Source organism: Heliconius melpomene, chromosome 15 (genome assembly GCF_056956725.1).
Source record: "Heliconius melpomene rosina isolate 202511_hmr_F chromosome 15, ASM5695672v1, whole genome shotgun sequence".
NCBI classification, from domain to species: domain Eukaryota; kingdom Metazoa; phylum Arthropoda; class Insecta; order Lepidoptera; family Nymphalidae; genus Heliconius; species Heliconius melpomene.
The window spans coordinates 3,647,812-3,666,770 of NC_140403.1; the positions used below are offsets into that span (position 1 = coordinate 3,647,812).

At 36.4% G+C, this 18,959-nt stretch overlaps 3 protein-coding genes across 3 annotated transcripts; 1 reads left to right on the top strand and 2 right to left on the bottom strand.

Moving 5' to 3' along the window:
• Window positions 1–2: 2 nt before the first annotated feature.
• Window positions 3–3,781, bottom strand: PolG2 (DNA polymerase subunit gamma-2, mitochondrial). Its single transcript, XM_085198783.1, has 6 exons — window positions 3,386–3,781; window positions 2,914–3,063; window positions 2,345–2,516; window positions 2,149–2,261; window positions 1,570–1,674; window positions 3–111 (listed from the first exon to the last, which is right to left on the bottom strand). The coding sequence occupies exons 1-6, from the start codon at window positions 3,779–3,781 to the stop codon at window positions 43–45; spliced, it is 1,005 nt and encodes a 334-aa protein (XP_085054909.1). The 3' UTR covers window positions 3–42.
• On the bottom strand, window positions 3–4,437 carry GatC (glutamyl-tRNA(Gln) amidotransferase subunit C, mitochondrial). Its single transcript, XM_085198785.1, has 7 exons — window positions 4,058–4,437; window positions 3,386–3,936; window positions 2,914–3,063; window positions 2,357–2,516; window positions 2,149–2,261; window positions 1,570–1,674; window positions 3–111 (listed from the first exon to the last, which is right to left on the bottom strand). The coding sequence occupies exons 1-2, from the start codon at window positions 4,345–4,347 to the stop codon at window positions 3,771–3,773; spliced, it is 456 nt and encodes a 151-aa protein (XP_085054911.1). The 5' UTR covers window positions 4,348–4,437; the 3' UTR covers window positions 3–111; window positions 1,570–1,674; window positions 2,149–2,261; window positions 2,357–2,516; window positions 2,914–3,063; window positions 3,386–3,770.
• Window positions 4,438–7,057: 2,620 nt separating this feature from the next.
• On the top strand, window positions 7,058–17,511 carry LOC146531349 (aldo-keto reductase 1B-like). The gene is made up of 7 exons (XM_085198114.1): window positions 7,058–7,216; window positions 8,988–9,130; window positions 14,981–15,122; window positions 15,440–15,634; window positions 16,016–16,215; window positions 16,760–16,915; window positions 17,397–17,511. The coding sequence occupies exons 1-7, from the start codon at window positions 7,145–7,147 to the stop codon at window positions 17,440–17,442; spliced, it is 954 nt and encodes a 317-aa protein (XP_085054240.1). The 5' UTR covers window positions 7,058–7,144; the 3' UTR covers window positions 17,443–17,511.
• Window positions 17,512–18,959: the final 1,448 nt, after the last annotated feature.

Genomic DNA, 18,959 nt, shown 5'->3' on the forward strand with positions numbered 1-18,959 from the left:
TGTTTCTATTTTAAATTTTATTTATTTAAAATCAATAAATCTTTAGCTTATTATTTTTTTCCCACACAATAAAGCAGCATATGAATCAAAATCAGCCACATGTACTTGTTCCTGAAACAAAAAAATATGAAAGTATAATTAATAAATTAAATTTGATTATATAGACCGAAATATATTTTGTAATTAAATTATACGTGATATAAATATTAGTAAACTAAATAACATAATAAACAAGAGCATTAAATTTACTATAATGGATTATAAAAAATAATCTAATCTAATCAAAAATAATCTCATTTCTATATAAAAATTAACTAAAAATTCAATGAAATAACAGTTTAACAATTTAATTATGAAATGTATAAGAGAAGAGAAGTATTTTAACCGACTCCCAAAAAAAGGAGAAGGTTATATTGGACAATTATATAATTTTGTAAATGAAATTTGATGGTTATAATTACAAATAATAATATTTAACTGTTTAAACCTCAATGCGGTTACGGCAATTACAACGTTAGTTCGATAAGCGTAGTTAAGTAGCGTATTGTGTTACGCTTCAAATTATACTGAAAACCATTAACTACTGCTCTGATACTTGTAATTTCTGTTTGTGGTATTGTAGCATTTATGAACATATACAATATACATATTAAAGTATTTTTAATTTAAATATAAATACTAGCTATGCCCGCGATTTCTTCTGGGTGGAAAAGTAAATATAAAGAATTCTGTTGAACTTTCGGCAATTTTTTAGAGCCATCATAAACTTCAAGATTAATATAAATTTTGAAATTATCAACCGTTTGAAATAAAACAAACACAAAATATATAAAGAAGTTACCCAAGATAAAATTGTGAAAACTTCATTTAAATCGGTTAAGCCGTTTCTGATAGTACCGTGGACAAATACGCAAAGAGACATTGTTAATTATGTCCCCCGATGTATAGGTTCATTTTTAGTTCGATCAATTACATTTTTAGTGGTCCAGCTAAAGCAAACTAAAAAATAATTAATAACGTAATACTAAGCATTAACATTGAATTGCTTCGCATTGCATTGAATTACTTCTATATGTATAGATAACAATGTAATTGAAGTGTCTGTCTGTGATTTCAAAATAATCGATATACGTCATTTTACGTAATTAAATTAGTATTAGTGCATAAATAAACATTTATGCAAGTAAATTGCCCGACAAGCTTTTATGATCATATAAATTAAACGCGACGGTCGTGGGTTTGATTCCTACTTAAAGGAATGAATTATTGTTTATTAATATTAGATTTTTTTCGCTGGTACAAGCGCCATGGTCAGTTCCTCCATTGACGCAATGCCTCTATAATTCGGCGGAAACTGGGCAATAAAGTATCTTAACACTAAGTTCCCTAGGTAGGTAGGTAGATAAGTAGCTAAAAAACTAGGTAACTAAAAAAAGTAACTAACTAGGTAACTAATAAAAATTATATCTCCAAATTTGGGCGAAAAGCGCAGAAAGGAATATTTTAACACTGGGTTCTCTCTCTCTCTACTTATATATTAAGGAAAATATTTAAATTTAAAACACTTACCTTCAACATGGTACTGCTATTAAGCAAATGAAAAATACCATTCACTAATGTGTTCTCATTAAGAATTACTGTGTAGGTTACACCTAAATGTAGATTTTCTGTAATCTGTTGAATAGACATATAATATATTTTTTTACGAAAATATTTATTGTTTTTATAAGTAAATATATATTTTTAGCATCACGCTATATCTTGCACACAGCAAAACACTCCGTTCCCCACTTTCCGCCGAATTTTAGGAACATTGCGTGCTGTGTTGAGTGACGGAGCTAAACGCCGCGCTTTTGCCTCCACACCGAAGCGAAGAAAATGAAAATATAAATTAAATGAATATTTATTTCCTTGAGTGGGGATCGAAACCATAACCAGTCGTGTTCACATGCTTCTGGTCCTGAACCATGACCAGCCAGTTGATATAAATAATTGGTTAATTTAATTTCAAAAATGTATACTTTGTCAATGTCAAATAATGCAAACTTCTATAATATTTCATACTTTATCTTTTATATTTTAATCTTGTTTCAATTTTCTATAATTACTAAATTATTAATTCCTAAATAAAACATAGTTGAATATTACCTGATCTTTTAAAGCCAGTGTAAAATTTGGAAGCCAAGCTGATATTTTCTTCAAATTTAACTTATGATACAAAAGTGTCGACAATTCTTTTAAAGTAAGTAACACTTTTGGATCTGAAAGAGAGATAAGTACATTTTTTAAGTATATTAAAAAAAAAACAAGTTTATTTATAGATTAAATATGCCATTTTTTTTACCTTCTACCATACCTTTGCTATCCAATGCAAAAGAAATTTTATAGGGAGCCATTTTATTGTGCAATCTTAGATATTCTTCTTTTGTTGTATTTGTAAGGCCATCTAATAAAAGAGTTAAAAAAGCAGTTTCAACACCCATGTTACAGGTAAGGCAGGATTTTCCATTGATATTCTGTAAACATTTTTAGTTCATATTAAAATTATAATACATATATGTTTGTTATTCAATATAAGTATGAACACATACACAAATAAAATGGGCAAACATTAAGAAAAGCATTATTATTATTGTACAAATAAAAAAACCTCTTAAATAAGAAATTAATTAGAAAATATAAATGTTGCAAAACTTTTTACGAAAGCTTTTATCGAAGTTCGAAGACTATAAATTAATTGACGGAAATGGGCACCATGTCAATCAGTATTTTTGGGAGTGAGGAAACAAAAATAATTTTACACACACAAAGAAAAATAAATAGTTAGGAACCAACCCATAACTGCTTATACATAATGATCACTGAGTCATGATGGTCTCAAATGAACCTAATAAGCAACTTGTTTAAACTTACATTCTTATTCAATTCCTCTCCATTAGTATTAATATTTACAGTTTCAACAATATGTTGCCCCCAATTGAAGTTAGCTATAATATTTACATTGGAACTGTCAACATTGTGTTCCATATCATTTATTGAGAAAAGACTCGGAGTCCTAGTGACCTGTATAGGAAATTTATATAAAACATTGACTAAGGGAAAAAAAAATTATTTATTTTCATAAATAAGCATTGTCTTTTTATGCTGCTATGTGCATGTATATAACTAAAGAAAACTACATTATTAAAATTAAATATTTACCATGTTACAAAAACTATGTTCTATAGCATTATGAGGTACAGTTAAACCACAAATGATTATAAGTTTAATGGATGTATGTTCAATCTCTACTCAGAGGTGATTAACCATTTCCCAATATGCAATGTCTAAAAGGATAGTGTCTTGAAAAAAACTACAACATAAAAGGGGCAAAAATGAAACTTACCGAGCTCCACCAGTATTTCCTATATCTTTGCCATTGTATAAAACATTGTATAATATCAGTTTGCGGTACAACAACATTTAGTTGAAAATTCAAAGTATTTATTGAAAGGTACTTGTCATTTTTGCATTCTACCACAATATTCTTTATATTCTCTGTTGTATGATGACAGATGAAGCCATAATTTTGTGCTTTACAAGTTTGTGTAACATTTTTATTTAAATAAATAGGGAAATGATTGTGACTTTTACCATAAATAGATTTTAACCAACTGTAATGAATATTTTGAAGCAGTAGAATACTTGGTGGTTTTAGATCTAATATAATTTTCCTAGAAGATTCCTGTTGTACTTTGAAAAATTTTTGCAAAAATAAAAGTCTTTGTATATCAATTTTCATTCTCTTTCGCTTGTTTTTGATCAGTTTGAACTTCGTGTAAAGGAATATTGCCTGGTGGTGCAACAAAATAATCATCCTCAGTTATAGCTGCATTCTTTAGAATATCCTTTTGACAATTGCCTTGTGTTATTTTATCCTCCCGTAGATTTAAGTTTCTGTATAAAGAACAAGTGTTGAATGTTACATGTAATTTTTAATATATAATATATATAAATATATTATATACTTTTTTTGTATTGTATAAGATTTTTACATTATATTGAATGAGTTACTTACTGATTTTCTAAAACTGTATAAAGAGGTTCCACATTACTTGTATCTATGTGAAGAATTTTATCCGCAAAAGCAATAGAATCCTCTAACACTGTGACACCCTCTTCAGTATCAAATTTAACTAAAGATAGTCTTTCTAATAATGCTATTGTATTAGTATCAACTTCAGTTCTTTTAATTTTATTATTCTCTAATGTATTCACAGGAGTTCTTGGCACCTTAGCAGAAAATTGCCGTAATTGGACAATTGCTCTGACGTCTTTAAATGCTGAAATCATACAATTACTGAGCATAATTGTTTATATTTATTAGAATATAATATATACGATATAACCTAGTGATCAAATAAATTTTAAATTGACAATGACAATTGATATTTGATATGTTATGTCAGTAATATTTCGCTTAATTAATGCTACTACCACAGATTAGCAATATTTATAAATAATCAAATATAGATATTTAATACATTGTGCTGTCTTATAATACTGGGTAAACTAAAGTACCGTACGATGCTGTACCGTTCGATAAGGTATCTATTTCCTTTATATTCTATTCTTAAGAATACAAAAACCTAAAGATTGTGGTAAATTTGAAGTATATACCAATTATAAAAACCTACATAATTTTATAATATAAGTATGCCCTATGATAAGCCTGGCTTATATTAAGCCGTATGTTATATAAACTTTTTAAAATAATTCAAAATTAGATTGATAATATGGTATCATACCTATTGATATTTAATATATATTTACATTTTCTGATTGATTTTAAATTTATTATTTTATTTATTTTGTAATAATTTGGTATGATTTTTTAAATATGTAAACTCAATACATGTATTGTTACAAAAATATAGTAAGTTTACAATTTTCAATTCTATCAAATGTCAATGTCACCAGTAATTGTCTAAATTTAGGTTATAATTTATATAAAATTATTTATTTACTCTAGTGCACATTATAAAGGTAATTTTTAAGTTATTTTTATAATTATTACAATAAATTAAGAATAAATCAATTGATGCTTACAATTATTTTCATAATTACCTATGTTAGATTTACATTTTACATAAACTGAGATATTCTTTTTTACAGTAAAGATGAAGAAATATCCAAGAACCGTAATATATGATAAATTGCATAAAGGTGGCGTTTTGTGCTGTATAGCCTTAACTCTATACGGTTCTGTGCTTCTTGGAGATCACTTTTATAAATATTTTACGTATGTGCGCCCTCAAATACAAGCTGCAAAAACAGCGGCTGAGCAAGAACTTCTGGCAGAAGGCTCATCTGAAAAATTGGCTTAAAATGCACTCGCTGATATGTAGGTTAAGTAATATTTTGTTATTAGTTTGATTAATTGTAAATAAAAATATATTGTTTTAAGTAGTAACAGTCATTTCATTTCTCTATTTTACTTAAGTGTTAAGTTGAAAAAAAAACCCTTTTAATTAAATAATATGAGAAATTACAAAAGTAGTAGTAAGATACCTCAATATAATATTTTATATCAAATATAATATTTTACATCAGTAATGTGAATTCAGTTGCAAGTCCAAGGTGCTTCTCTAAGCTCCTATCCATCGTTATGAGTTAGGCACCAACATGATGAACGCCAATTAGTTTTATTAATTATTTCTATAATGTTCCATGTTATTGTTTCTATAATTTAAATCTTATCATGTTTATTCCATTATCATGCAAAAACTACATAACAGATTTAGATGAAACATTACATTAACATACCTTATACATCAGAATAAAATCTAGGCTACATTTATGTGATTTGGTCGCTGTTCATTTAATAAAATTATAACTCAATTCAATTATAGTTGGAGATATCTAACTATATGCACGATGATTATGGACTTAATTCTTACTCCTTAAAAAATGTGAGAATGAAAATTATGCATAATAGATTTTTTTCCATTTGCATTTTTTTCAGTTCTATAAAAAAACTTTAAAGTGTATTTAAATAATGACAATCTCATATCTTCCATCTTTACTGAACATCCTTCCCAAATATACCACTTCATTCATTTGTTGTGGCCCACCATATTTCATCATCTCAGCAGAACTCTATCTGATCCTGCTGCCTTACAGTATTTCAGGCTTTGTATTGCACTCTGAACTTCGTTTATACTGTAACATAAAGACAGTGTTTTGTTGTTACTCGAGACTGAGGCATCATCACATTCATATATCTCCTTGCAAAATTCCATCCATCAAACCCACAACCAGTCACATTGACAGTCACACACTTGTGCGTCTGCGCCACGACAGGTCACAAATAAATAAATAAACTTACTTTTAATGTTATCAGTGGCAGACGCTTTTATACATATGAGTATTTCAAAGATATGATATGGTGTTTTTTTTATCTACATACAGGAAAAAAATACATATAGTTACTACTTGCAGCATTACACAAGTTAATAAAAAAATTATGAAACATCGTGCAATGTACCTATATATAATACTAGCGGCTCGCTCGCGGTTTCACCCGCGTGAACTATGTTATTATTAATTTCTGTCTCCATGGCTACGTCCTAGTGACGTCGATGCAAAATTTGAGACTCCTAGCATTTGTAGTAACGAAGTTTCATACAAACTTTCGACCCCAAAAACAACCCCTTAGAAGTCAAATATTGCAAATTCCCGTCTTAGCGAGCACCTAAGTACGTCCTGTAAATAACTCCTATGCAAAATTTGAGATTCCTAGCACATGTAGTTTCTGAGATTTCGTGATGAGTGAGTGACCTTTCGGTTTTATATATATAGGTGATAAAATTTAAAATCACTTAATTAAAATTTAAATTAGTAAACAAAAAAATTATATCTAACTGTTAAATGTTAAGTACCTATATTCTGTATCTAACTGATTTAGTAAAATCTTTAAATACTTACAACAGGAAAATAATTAAATGTAAACAAAAATATTTCGTCCACTCGTTTTATCAGTTAATATTCACTTCAGATAAGCTACACCGCTTATATAAGGAAAAAATAAACAAATTTAGTAGTCTATTCCTCTCAGATTGTTGAAGACACGTAATCTGTTGACTCTTTTCAATAAAAAATTATAATGGTGAAAATTCCCGCTATTAAATTTAATAATGGACGATCAATGCCAATTTTAGGACTTGGAACCTGGCAGGTGAACTATTATTGTTTAATTCTAATATACGTTTATAAATAATATTTTATAATGTCAACGTATAGGTTCCTTCATCAAAATAAATAAAACTCAAAGTAGTCCATGTTTGTTTAAGCATTACGATAGTGAGATTTTAACTATTGAGTTTAAGAATAAAATGATATTTATGTTTCTTCATTTTTCAACTTGAAATACTTTAGGGAACCCCATATACCCCAACTACGATTAGTGTATCGTAGTAGGGGAATATGGGAGAATTGGAGCCATAGGATAATGCAAACTATTTTAGTATCTTTTTAGTTTGTTGAAAAGATTAACTTATGTAATAATATTTAAATTTAAAAATTATATGACAATTTTTAAATGAGTATTTGTAAAAAATAGGCTCTATATAAAAGATATTTATATTCTGTAAGAAATCGAAAAATTCTAAGAGTTATTAAAGAAAGAGCTTTTGAGAAAAATTCTAAGTATTTTTTTCGAACAATTTAAATTGATATTTTTAACAATTAATATATTCAACTATACTGCGCTGGCAGTTTATATGAGTTCTGGTTTTTTTACCAGGAAGGTTCTTGCTCCTGTGCATAATTCCAACTGTTTTTGAAATGATTTTATCGTACCAACAATTTAAATTTAGGAAACGTAAAAATAAACGTTCTTTTTTTGCTTACTTAATTATTTTTCTACGTAGACTCAAAAGGACTAGATATTGTTAAAAGCGATTTGGAACTATTGGACTCATCCCTATGTGTGTAGAATTCGTCTCGATTTTTCAAATTACTTTTTTGGGGTAAAAACGCCAGCACTATTTTTAAAACCAATCGGAAACTATAGAACTTAGATGCACGCTATCAGAATTCCGTTTTATTTTTGAACTGCCGGACAATGCTCTGCTAAGTTTACAGACATTTTACTTATGCACAGGTTGTAATAATTTTTATTTTTATATATAAATATCCATTTTTTTAGACTTATTCTTTTATTTGTGTTATAAATCACAAGTAACAATTACAATAATTTTGATCCTGTAAATGTAAGTAGGTCTTCCATTTCTTTTAGGTACAGTATCCTAAAAAACAAAAAAGATATTTTATTTCCTCGAGATTCGAATGTTTTATATACATGTATTTAATAAGAACCATCATTTTCAATGTAAACGATATCTACAGATAGTTAAGTGTTCAAGTACTTATGTCTATAGATACGATTGACCTTATACGCAATCTAAAGAGAACATGCTAGGGACTTGATTGCATACAAATGGTTTATGACTAACCTTAATTAAATAAAGAATTATAATAATGAATAATTACTAATTATTGATTTTAATTTAATCATTAAAATGTGATGAAATATTATTAAGTCTTTTTTTCTGTATCCCGCAAGTAGATGGGTAGACAGAGGGAACCTAGTGTTAAGACACTCTGTTCCCCACTTCTTTCGTTCCCAATTTAGGAGACATTGCGTGATGAGTGGCGGAACTCAACGCCGCTCTGTGCCTCGACACCAGAGCGAATAAATAAAAATATAAATGTCAGCTTCACGCTGTATCCCGCACACAGCAGGGTAGGCAGAGGAAACTTAGTGTTAAGACATTCGGTTCCCCACTTTCTGCCGAATTCTGGAGGCATTGCGTGTTGATTGGCAGACATATAAATGTATATAAATAATAAATGTATATAAATATAAATCTATTTAAATAAATGAATATTTAAATTTAGTTTTTTATCGTTGTTTGTTTTATATGTTTGTATTACTTAATTTTAAGGCGAAAGAGGGCGAATTGGAGCGAGTCATCAGCGACGCTATAGATATTGGCTACCGTCATATAGATTGCGCATATGTATATGGAAACGAGAAGGAAATCGGTCAAGCAATAAAACAGAAAATCGCCAGTGGGACTGTTAAAAGGTAACCTATATTTTGCAATATACAGACAGATTTATAGACAAAGATTTTTATTTATATATCTATTTGTGTTTCTTTTTTGTTGTGACTGTAACGCGATGGTTGTAGGTTCACTTCCCACTCGAGGTATGAATTATTATTTATTAATATTTTTATTTTTTTGCTCTGGTATCTTGGCAAAAGCGTGGCGTTGAAATCCGCTACACAATTCGACCGTCTCGAAGATTCAGCGGAAAGTGGAGAACGGAGTATCTTCACACTAGGTTCCTTCTGCTTACCTTACAATATGCGGGATACACAACGAGAAGTTGAAAAAAAAGTTGTTATTTGTTTGGTATAACCTACAAAAGTTATTATAAGATATTGAAGTCAAAGCCGTATTTTTCATCTCATATTTTTATGAAGACAGGGCCTTGTAAGATTACGTCAATTGCCATTTCCTTTCCTTTTCCATTATTTCCCCTGCCATCGGGATAACACCATAACACCAATTTATTAAAGAGAAATGAACCTGCAACCAGGTATTACATATTTAACTAGCGACTCGCTCGCTGCTTCACATACTAGCTGTCTTTGAACTATATTCATTCTCGATGGCTATAAGAATATTTATTAAGATTCAATTTTGTAGATCCGATTCGGCCTTGCTTCGGTGAGGTCGCACAATTGGGCTATTATATTTATTTCGATCCCTTGTCGAAGTGATACTGTATTTATATTAGTGTTGTGCTGCGGATTCCTGCGACTGCTGAGCTGCGTGGCGTCCTGCTGCGCTGCGTTGCCCTGTGGTTGCCGAGTCCCGCATCGCTTGTTTCCAGCGTCCGGATTGTTTGTTCAGTAAGTGAATACACAGTTGTTTTAGTTAGGTACTCACCTACCGTTCACCGACGGTAGATTTTGCTTGCCAAATATAGTGTAGTCTTAAAATACACACCCCGTCCCTCGCCGCAAGGTGAGGGGAGTGACAAAGTATGGCCGGCCTCAGTCGCTCCGAGCTGCTGAGATACCTTGAGACATTCCACGGCGATACGTATAACGCCGTCGTCAAATTCGCGCAAACGCGACATGATGCGCCTAGTTCGCCTAGCGCGCCCGAAGTAGGCCCGGATGCCGATATGCAGCCTTCAGCTGCCGGCCCGAGTGCCGATGATGAGCCGTTGTTCTCCGGTGGGCCTTGCGACCTCGGAGTCGCCCCGCCGAGGGAGCATTCTCGTGCCCCTACGCCGATCCAGACTGAGGTAGAGATGGAGGAGGGCACTTGCCTGTCCTCCGATTCGGACGATGACGGTTTCGAGACCGTCGGATCACGCTCGGCCAAGCGTAAGGCCAGGGCCCCTAAGGCCCCCCCCCCGCCCAAAAAGGCGAACAAACCCGACGGCCGCCGTTCCCGCGCGAACGATTTAACGGTTTTCCCCTCCCCTGCCCCCGCCTCTGCGGTTGAGCGGGAAGAGGATGTACCCCCCCGCGCGCCCCGCGTTAAACCCCCGCCGCCCATCTATGTGCAAGATAAGCACAAATGGGGCAAGGTGTCGCAATGGCTCAATAGCCACAATGTCCAATATTCCACCGCGCGCTTAACGCAGGTTGGAATCAAAATCCAAGTTAGGTCTTCGTCGGAACACCGACAATTTACCTCTTTCCTTCGTGAGTACCAGATAGGGTACCACTCTTACGCCCTGGAGGACGAGCGCCAATTGCGCGTCGTGCTCAAGGGCATTCCCAAGGAGATCGAAGTCGATCTCGTGTTAGATGACCTTCGTAGCAAAGGCTACCCCGTGCGCCAGGCGCACCGCTTGTATAACTCTCGCACGAAAGCGAAATATGACATCGTGTTAGTCATCCTTGACCTCACTAAAGAGGGAAAGGAAATTTTCAATCTGAGGTCGGTGTGTTCGCTCACCGGCATCAGAGTAGAACCCCCACACTCTAGGGGCCTCATAGGGCAGTGTCACCGCTGCCAATTATACGGGCACTCTGCCCGCAATTGTTTCGCGCGGCCTAGGTGCGTCAAGTGCCTAGACGATCACGCGACCGCGGATTGTCCCCGCAAAATCCCCGATCCCGCTGTGCCCCCTAGCTGCGTGCTATGCGAGACGCAGGGCCATCCCGCGAACTATCGCGGATGTTCCCGCGCGCCGCGCAGACGCACTAGGCGCGGAGGCAAAAAGCGTGCCTCCAATAATAATAATAAGGAGCCGGCTCCTACTCAATACGAGCCCGCCCCTCTCCCTAAAGAGAATGCGTGGTTTAAACCCGCACCTACACCGGTCGTCGCCCTCGCCGCGGCACCGGTACAGCCGCCTACCCCTCAGGTAGCGGCTCCCCGCCCCGCGCTCGCGCCTTCCGGCGCGACCGCGACCGCGCCCTTGCGCCCGGCGCCTCCCCGCGCCGCGCCCGCGCCCGCGCATTCCCGCGCCGCGCCCGCCCCCTCTTCTAACGCTAGCGACTTAGCACTTGTGCTAAGTTTCGCTAGATGTTTTGATTTTAAAGAAATCAAAGTCCTCGCGGCGAAACTTAGGAACACGAACGGTTCCGACGATCGCGCTCAAGTCATTATAGATCATATAGATCTCATCGAAGCCATTCAGGGCTTCGTCGCGGTTTAAATTTTTTCCAATGGCGGTCATAAATAGATTTACCCCACGGCCCGCTGACTCGCAACTCGCGCGTATTAAACCTAGAGCCCTGTCAATAGCGACCTTTAACGCAAACGGTGTCAAACGCCAAAAAGAGGCTGTGAGCGCCTTCGCGCACGCCCACCAATTAGATATCTTATGTATACAGGAGACTTTTCTTAAACCTGCTGTTCGTAGTCCTGGCATTGCGAACTACAGGATTGTAAGAAATGATAGAGCCACCCACGGTGGAGGCACTATGATTTATTACAAGAAGAATTTACACTGTATACCACTCGACCCTCCGTCTCTCGAAGCAGCCGAGGCGTCGGTGTGTCAGGTATTCCTCACAGGCCATCAGCCTTTAATTATAGCTTCTGTTTATCGTTCGCCGTCTAGGCAATTATTAGAAAGCGACATTTTGGCGCTACTTAGTATGGGAGACTCGGTCCTTCTGATCGGGGATTTCAATTGCAAACATAGACTTTGGAATTCGTCGGTGACTAATGTCAGCGGCAAGAGGCTTCTAGCCTTCACTGAGAAATATAACGCTTGTGTTATAGGCCCGCCTTCTCCCACTCGCTTTAGTGTCCTCGGCACAGGCGATGTACTCGATATTGCCATACTTTCGAACGTTGCACTGTCGCAACGTTCAATAGATACCATTCTCGACCTAGATTCGGACCATCGTCCTGTCATTCTCAAGTTAGGTGACGAGCGCCCCTCTGGCCCTCCCACCAAAACTGTGGTCGACTGGAGGAGATTTGCAAAGCTCCTCCGCTCGAATGAATCCCCTCTTAAGGAATTAATACCTGGCATCGCCGACTCCGCGGCGCTAGCGATAGACGCGGCGAATAAATTTACCGATTATATTTTAAATACAATCCAGAGTTGTTCGAAAGAGGTAACAAACTTGCCCGACGGTAGGTTTGATATCTCAGAAAAGCTCAGGCGATTGATTAGACGCAGGAACGTAGCTATGCGACGACACGATACCTACCCGACTGACAACAATCGTAGGGAATTTTACAGATTAAAGAGGAGAGTTCGATTCGAATTCGAACTTCTGCGCGGTGAGTCGTGGGATAAGAAGCTCGAGGGGCTCGCTCCATCGCACCAGGCATTCTGGGCGCTGTCGCGAGCTTTTAGAGTCGATTGTCTCTCGACTATGCCTCCTCTAGTTAGGTCAGATTGTTCAATTGCCGCCGATGACACCGAAAAAGCGGAATGTCTCGCTGACAGTTTAGAGGCTCAATGTACCCCGAGTAGTCAGCCCTGCGATCCGAGCCACATTGCGCGTGTGGATTCCGCGGTCGCAGAATGGGCGCTGACGCCCCCGCAAGGGGAACCGCTCCGCCCGACCTCTGAAGACGAGGTCAAAGTCATCATCAAAAACCTCAAAGATAGGAAGGCCCCGGGGCCCGATAAATTGTCTAATAGAATGTTCAAGTCCCTACCGGCTCAGTTCATATCTCTATTGGTCATTATTTTCAATTCCCTTCTTAAGTCGTGCTCATTCCCCGACGAATGGAAGGAGGCCATAGTCATAGGCATTCCCAAGCCTAATAAGCCGCGGAATATCCCGTCCAGTTATCGACCTATCAGCCTTCTCAGCTGTTTAGGTAAAATTTACGAGAGAATCATTCTCGTTAGACTCTCAGAGGTGGTAGAGGCCGACTCTCTGCTCTGCAATGAGCAATTCGGTTTCAGAAAGAAACATTCCGCCATACATCAAGTCCACCGTGTTGTAGAGCATATAGCTCGATACAACCTTAGGGATCCTTCTCACAGCAATACAGCTGCTATTTTTCTCGATATAGCGAAAGCTTTCGATAAAGTCTGGCATAACGGCTTGATTTACAAGCTGCGCGCCGTTTACGGCTTGCCAGGCTGTCTCGTACACATCCTGCGGGACTTTCTCTCGAATAGATACTTTCGCTATAAAGTCGAAGGCACTCTCTCTTCCCCCCGCCTCCTCCGCGCAGGCGTGCCACAAGGCTCTACGCTAAGTCCTATCCTGTACTCGTTGTACTCCAGTGATATCCCGCTCACTCCGGGTGTTCACCTGGCTATGTACGCCGACGATACAGCCCTCTTCACAACCTCGCGTTGTACTATCCTATTAAAAGATCGACTCCAGAAAGCGGCCCGCGCACTCGGTGAGTGGTTCCGCCAATGGAGAATCGAAGTCAATCCCGAGAAGAGTAAAGCAATACTCTTCCCTCTCAATAAAAATATTAGAGTCTCTACCATCCATCTCTTAGACAAACCCATTCCCTGGGAAAAACAGGTCAAATATCTAGGTGTCACTCTAGACTCTAGATTAACTTTCAAACCCCACATTACAAAAGTCTGCAATAAAGCAAAGTACATTCTCAATAGATTATATTATCTCATAAACAAGAATAGTAAAATGTCACTTAGAAATAAGCTGACACTATACAAAGCTTGTATTAGACCTGTCCTTACTTACGCTTGCGTTGCGTTCGCGCACACCAAGCTTGCTCCCTTGCAAAAAGTGCAAAATAAATTCCTGCGCATCGCATCAGGTTCCCCCTGGTACGTGCGTAATGTCGACCTACATAGAGATTTTGAACTGGAATCGATTCACGAGCACTGCAAACGCTTAGCGAAGCGCTACTTTGAGCGCGCAGGCTCGCACGCGAACCCCCTCGTCGCTGAGGCGTGTAATTACACGCCTCACGCGATTCGTAGACGCCCGCGTAGCGTCCTCTTAGACCCCGATGACGCCATTACCGTAGCAAACGGCCCGTACGTAGGTAGGAAACACACTACACACGCACGACACACACACCGTCGTCGCCGGAACCGACGACGTAGTCTAGCTTATCTCACGGCCCGGCGGCGCCTCGGCGCCGTCGGGTCCAGCGGTTAGGGACCGTTAGCTCCCTTAGATTAGTCTAATTTTATCCCCCGGTCGCGGCTTCTGTGTCGCGGCCGGCTTTGCTTAGAATAGGGAAACTCCCAGCCCGCTCGACGACCGCAAGCCGAGGTTCGAGCCCCGCAGGGGGCGCCCTTGCGTCGTCGGCACTCCCCACAGGCAGCCACACAGTGCCTGCATATTTTCAGGGACAGAGTACCCTCTTCCCTACCCACCCGGTGTCGCTGTAAAGGCCAGTAAGGCTAACAGCATTAAAGTCAAGTCCGAAAAAAAAAAAAAAAAAAAAATTCAATTTTGTAAAAGTTTATTGACAATGTTATTTTTTTCATATTTTAGGGAGGACTTATTTATAACGTCAAAACTATGGAACACTTACCATCGACCAGATTTAGTTGAGAAAGCTATAAGAAGATCACTCTCAGATTTAGAACTGGAGTATTTAGATTTATATCTCATACATTGGCCTACAGCTTATAAGGTATATTTATTGTTCAAACTTAAAATATTTAAGTATATACATGTATGTATACATTTAAAACTAAAATATTTCAGTACAATCTTAGAAAAAAAATATAATATATATATTTTTTCTAAGATTGTCCATACTAGGATCGAAGTCTTAATATGAGTTATACATATTTACTGTGAAATATATTTATAATTTTTTTAAAGAAATTTAGAGCTAGTTTTTAATTTTTGAGATCTTTTCTCTGGGTTCCACTCCAAAGCTACGCCGCTGCGTCATAGAGAAATCGACTCCTAAATTCTGTTTTTAATTTCTTTCATTATACATAGGAAGGCGAGGAAATAGCACCAAAGTCGGCAGATGGCGAGGTCATCTTTTCAGATGTGGATTATGTGGACACATGGAAAGCAATGGAGGCGCTCGTTGAAAAAGGCATAACAAAAAGCATTGGTGTCAGCAACTTCAATTCTAAGCAAATAGAACGTGTTTTGAATTCAGCCAAAATAGTACCAGTTACCAATCAGGTAAAAATTATTATTTTTTTAATATAAAAAAAACCGACTTCAAATAAAAGGAAAGGTGTTAAACAAAAATAATTAAAAAAGATAATCAAAATCAGCTTCAGATTAGTAGGCAGAGAAAACCTAGTGTTATACCGTTCCATAAGACAACTTAGCATCAGAATAACGACCGCTACCTTCCGTCTGCTACCCCCTATATATAAAAACAACGGTTGCGACACTCGGGCCTTTCATATATAAACTACTCGGAGTCAATATGATATTAAAATTGTTTTCATTGTAGTATTCGTAATAATTCATAATAATTAATTAAATTTATTGCATATGGTTATTATTTTTTTAATATACTTTACTCCAACATATCAAAGGTATCTACTGTTCCAGGTCGAAAGCCATCCCTATTTGGCCCAACAAAAGCTTCTTGAGTTCTGCAAAGCAAGAGGCATAACACTAACTGCGTACAGTCCTCTAGGCAGCCCTGCGCGGCCGTGGGCGAAGGCCGACGACCCCAGCCTGTTAGACGACGCGAAAGTTAAAGCTATAGCCGATAAATATAATAAAACGCCGGTTAAAGTATTACTTAGGTATGTAAAATGTTTTTAGTTATCACAGTTGTAAGTTAAAAAAAATCTGTTTTTTCTGACATCTCATTAAGTCACTTATATTCTCTATTTTCCGTTGAATTCTGGAGGAATTGCGTGTTTAGTGGCGGAAGTCAACAACAAGCTTCGCTTCAACTCCAGAGCAAAGAAATAAAACATATTAAACCTAAATTACCTCGAGTGAGGATCGAACCCACAGCTGTCGTGTTTACAGTCACAGATTGGCCTCAGTCTGTAATAGTTCACATATTCAAATTCAAATTCAAAATATTCTTTATTCAAATAGGCAATTATTATAAGCACTTTTAAATCGTCGAATGAACATATGAACAAAAAGCTACCACCGGTTCGGAAGGCAGTTCTGCTGAGAAGAGCCGGCAAGAAACTCAACAGTTGCTCTTTTCAAAATCAACGGTACAATCTATTACGTTTGCTGGCAGCTATCCTGCATTACATTCAATAGATATTAATTCCATACATGCTTACCCTCTAATCATATAATATTTTAATATATTATTTCTTTTAGATTCGCAATCGATCGTGGTATCGCAGTCATACCTAAATCGGCGAACAAAACTCGTTTAGCCGACAATTTTGACTTATGGGATTTCAAACTATCGCCGGAAGATGTCAGTGTCATTAGCAGTCTCGACCGTAACGTTCGTTTTGTACCGCAAACTGAGTGAGTAATTTATATTCATTTGGTTATACCTAATGGTTCATTTGTAGGAAGTTGATTGAAAGTTTCTTATTGGTTGTCGATTCGATTCCCTCCCAAAGAAAGAGTTTTTTTAGGGTAGGCGGGGGGATCTAGTGTTAGAACGCTCCGTTCCCATTGTCCAAATGTTCGAATTATTTTTGAGTGTAATATTATATCGTAATTCAACGCTGCGCCTTGTCTCTTTAAGTAGGACTAGCCATTCAACATAAGCTTTTAAAAAAACCACTGTAATGGCATGTTGAAGAAAAAAAAAAATTTTTTAAATAAGTTGTGCCGTAACAATAGAAATAAATAGCAAAACTAAAAAAAAAATCGGTTTTTATTTCAAAATAGTGTTTTATAAAGTAAAATGTAAAAAAAAATGTTGATATAAATTTCTAATAAACATGTTTAAAATTCCATAATGAACGTCCTCATTAACATGTATAATTTTATTTTGCAGAGGCCAACGGCACAAGGACCATCCTTTTCTAAATGTCGAATTTTAGAAAGAAAATGTATTATAATTTTTTTTTGTTAAATATTAATTAAATATAAATAATTTTGAGGTATAAAGTGTTTTATTAAAGTTTATTATTAAGAAAAAAATTATTACAATTTATATCTCTCTATCTATCTATCTCTACAATTAACATACAAACGACACAATAAGTCGTAGTGCAGGAGCAGAAGCGTGTGACAGTAAACGCGACAGGTTGTGGGTTTGATTCTCACTCGAGGAAATGATGGTGTGTGTTGCTGTCGAGGCAAAAGCGCGGCGTTGAGTTCCGCTACTCAACACGCCTCTAGAATTTAACAGTGGGCTCCTCCCCTCTCCCTCACGAGGGATAGAACGTGAAGCTGAAAAAAAAATGTATACCTTACATTTATTTAATTATTTATCTATGTAACTAACATTATATAAAGAAATTTGGAATTCGGCTATACGTTCCTTTTCGACTGTTATATACATTATTTGAACCACCCGCTGCCATTGAAGGTGAAGATGGCAATATCCGGGCAAATGGTTCCGCGTTCTCACGCACGAATCGAACGTTTGATCTCACTAGAAATTGTGGATCCTTTGAAGATCTCACAAAACATACGTCTTTTTGGAAACAAACAATCTAATGATTGTTGACTTTGACTTATTTCAGGAATTTCTATATTATAGCATCGTAATGCTGACGTGGTATTTTTGTTACGTTGAGCGAATTTCGGCTTCTGTTTGCCAATTGTATGCCTTTTTTAGGGTTCGGTAGCGAAAGTATACGATGGGATGGGACCCTATTACTAACACTCCGCTGTCTGTGTGTCTGTTTCTAGGCTGTATCTAAGTTAGATAGTTGAAATTTTCACAGATAATGTATTTCTATTGCCGCTACTATAACAAATACTAAAAACAGAATAGAAAAAACATTTAGAGGTTTTCCTACAACAAATATATTTTTTTCCGCTTATATAGTTAATACGGAACATTAAGCGTGCAGGTAGGGTTCGCACTTGGCTGGTTTTTTAAGATATTGGCCTTAAGGATTATGTCCTTAAGCATAAAATCTATAGACGTGTAGATAATTACACATACGTAATAGGTAAAAAAAATATAAATCAGTATAAGTTTGTTTGTTAAATTTTCTATTAAGTATTTTGTATTTTGTAGATAAATAAGAATAGTAAGTCAGTACATATAAAACAATAGCATAAAAAATTTGCAATGGAATATATACAAAGAGTTTTGAAAGGCGTTACCTGTACATTATTAAAAAGATTTCAACTGAAAAAGATAAAGCTAATAAATAACAGCGCTACAGTCCTTGTTGAAGGGCTCGACGAGGGTGTCCGCTGATATACAAAATGACACGGACAAGAGAAAAGCCCAATTAAATGCTAATTATACAATAACTTATGTAAAAATGCCTTTTTTTGTGAAAATTTGGAGCTTTTACATTTTGGGTGGCCGAACACAGTCCGTAATAAAATAATTGTTGTGCCTCAATTATGTTAGCTTCAAGTACAAATATAGTAG